Raw genomic sequence first — 2500 nt, 5'->3', positions numbered from 1 at the left:
TTATATAACAAATAATATCATAGAATATATTACTCTACACACAGTTTACAGTATTTAGAGTACTTTTTAAAACTGTTATTGTTTGCCAAATGTGCATATTTCTTCAAACATTTCTGACAAAATTTGTAATACAAAAAGTTTTAGTTTTAATGTCCGTAAACAACTGTCAACGTTTATTAAACCTGCAGTGTCTCAATTTACCCTGCGTTCCAAATCTCATACTCTTTATTTCTTTCTCATCTTTTACATACTACATCTGATCATACAAATAATCTAGTTAGGATGCAGTATGCTACAATTGGGACATACTTTAACTTATTTATTTCATCCTAACATGGCTCCTTGATCTTGCCTCTTGCTTTTTATATCCGTCTCATCCCCCGTTTGTTTTCATACGGAGGCTTCGTCGATGTGACGTCACTTCCGGTGCGCACTGGATTGTGGGTCAGAATCGCCCCAATAGCAATGCTGATTTCAACACTAAAAATCTCGGCCGGTTGTAGTAGACATCCGGGTATTTCTAACCATACTAAATCTGGCCACAAGAATCAGGACATGCTAAATATATTTTCTACCAAACTAAATAGTAGAAATTATGGGAATTGGAACGCAACCTGTATAAATCAATTCATTTCTTCTTCTCTCTTTTCTTTAGGAGTATGTTACCTGCTGCAGTTACCAACGTACCGAGGAAGCCGCCTCCCAGTCACCAGGTAAACTGAAGGCCATACTCTTTATGCGTTCTACTATTTTTTATTTTTTTTTTATTTTTTAAAGATAATTTTTTGGCATTTTCAAGCTTTATTAGACAGTACAGAGTTGAAATGGGGAGACAGAGAGAGAGAGAGAGAGAGAGAGAGGGGGGATGACCTGCAGTAAAGGTCCACGGGTCGGATTCGAACCCGCGACCACTGCAACGAAGGTCCGCGCCAATATGGTACACGCTCTATCCACTACACCACCGGAGCGCCCCTACCTACTATTTAGCTTGGTAGAAAAAAAGATTTAGGATGTCCCGATTCTTGTGGTCAGATTTAGTATGGGTAGAAAACGGATGTCTTCTAGATCCAGCTGAGATTTTAAGTGTTGAAACTATTTGTTTACGGTTGCGTTCCGAATCGCATACTCTTTCTTTTTTCTATTCTACATACTACATCCGACGATAAAAATAATCTAGTTAGGATGCAGTAGGCATACTATTGGGACATACTTTACTCTCTTATTTCAACATAACATTGCGCCTTGATCTTGCCTCTTGCTTTTATATCCGTCTCATCCCCGTTTGTTTTCATATGGAGGCTTCGTCGATGTGACGTCACTTCACGTGCGCACTGGATTGTGGGTCAGAATCGCCCAAATAGGATGCAGTTTTCAACACTAACAATCTTGGCCGCATGAAGTAGGACATCCGGGTACTTCTAACCATCCTAAATCTGGCCACAAGAATCGGGACATCCTAAATCTTTTTTCTACCAAACTATATAGTAGAAAGTATGCGATTCAGAACGCAACCTACGTTTTGTGTTTTAGGTTTCAGACAGAAAGTGGGTGGAGTCAGCGACAGGAAGTTGCAGCTCAAACACCACAGAAGAAGAGACGGAGACAAAGAGAGCCAGAATGGACGGGTAAGAAGTGTGTGTGTGTGTGTGTGTGTGTGTGTGTGTGCGTGTCAGTGTCTGTCTGTCTGTCTGTCTGTCTGTCTGTCTGTCTGTGTGTGTGCGTGTCAGTGTCTGTCTGTCTGTCTGTCTGTCTGTCTGTCTGTCTCTGTCTGTCTGTCTGTCTGTCTGTCTGTCTGTCTGTCTGTCTGTCTGTCTGTCTGTCTGTCTGTCTGTCTGTCTGTCTGTCTGTCTGTCTGTCTCTGTGTGTCTGTGTCTCTGTGTGTGGGTGTGTGTCTCTGTGTCTCTGTGTGTGTGTGTGTGTGTGTGTGTGTGTGTGTGTGTGTGTGTGTGTGTGTGTGTGTGTGTGTGTGTGTGTGTGTGTCTGTCTGTGTGTGTGCGTGTCAGTGTCTGTCTGTCTGTGTCAGTGTCAGTGTCAGTGTCTGTCTGTCTGTCTGTCTGTCTGTGTGTGCGTGTCAGTGTCTGTCTGTCTGTGTGTGCGTGTCAGTGTCTGTCTGTCTGTCTGACATATGTTTGAGTAGAATGAACATTTTGGTTTTATTCTACAAACTACTGACAACATTTCTACAAAATTCACAAAAAAAATATTGTCATTAAAGCTGCAGTGTGTAGAATTTTGGGTTTTATTTCCTATCTTTTATTGTCATTAAGAGCATTGTAATGTAGAGATGAAGATTGAAGAAAAATCCAGACTGGTCTCTTAATTTTTTCCAGAGCTATATATGTTGTGAAATGACAACAGTAGACGTGTGTCACAATAGTTTAAGACCTACTTCAGCAGTGGAAATATGAAGGTGTATTGAACTCTGAGATCCTATGTAGTATAAATGTGCAAACATTTTAGAAATCGGTTCATCCTAGCCTGAGAAAAGGCAGAAAGAGTG

At 41.0% G+C, this 2500-nt stretch overlaps 1 protein-coding gene across 3 annotated transcripts in view; it reads left to right on the top strand.

Annotated features, from left to right (window-relative positions):
- The window catches only part of ciz1b (cdkn1a interacting zinc finger protein 1b), a 16212-nt gene that overhangs the window by 1295 nt on the left and 12417 nt on the right, over nucleotides 1-2500 (top strand). For all 3 annotated transcript variants that reach the window (XM_080054678.1, XM_080054676.1, XM_080054677.1), the window contains exons 3-4: nucleotides 656-713; nucleotides 1531-1625. In XM_080054678.1, the coding sequence (XP_079910804.1) occupies nucleotides 656-713; nucleotides 1531-1625 (153 nt within the window). The remainder of the gene's footprint in view (nucleotides 1-655; nucleotides 714-1530; nucleotides 1626-2500) is intronic.

Source organism: Ammodytes marinus (assembly GCF_949987685.1).
Source record: "Ammodytes marinus genome assembly, contig: scaffold_124, whole genome shotgun sequence".
Lineage (NCBI taxonomy): Eukaryota > Metazoa > Chordata > Actinopteri > Uranoscopiformes > Ammodytidae > Ammodytes > Ammodytes marinus.
This window is presented reverse-complemented; position numbering and strand designations above follow the sequence as displayed.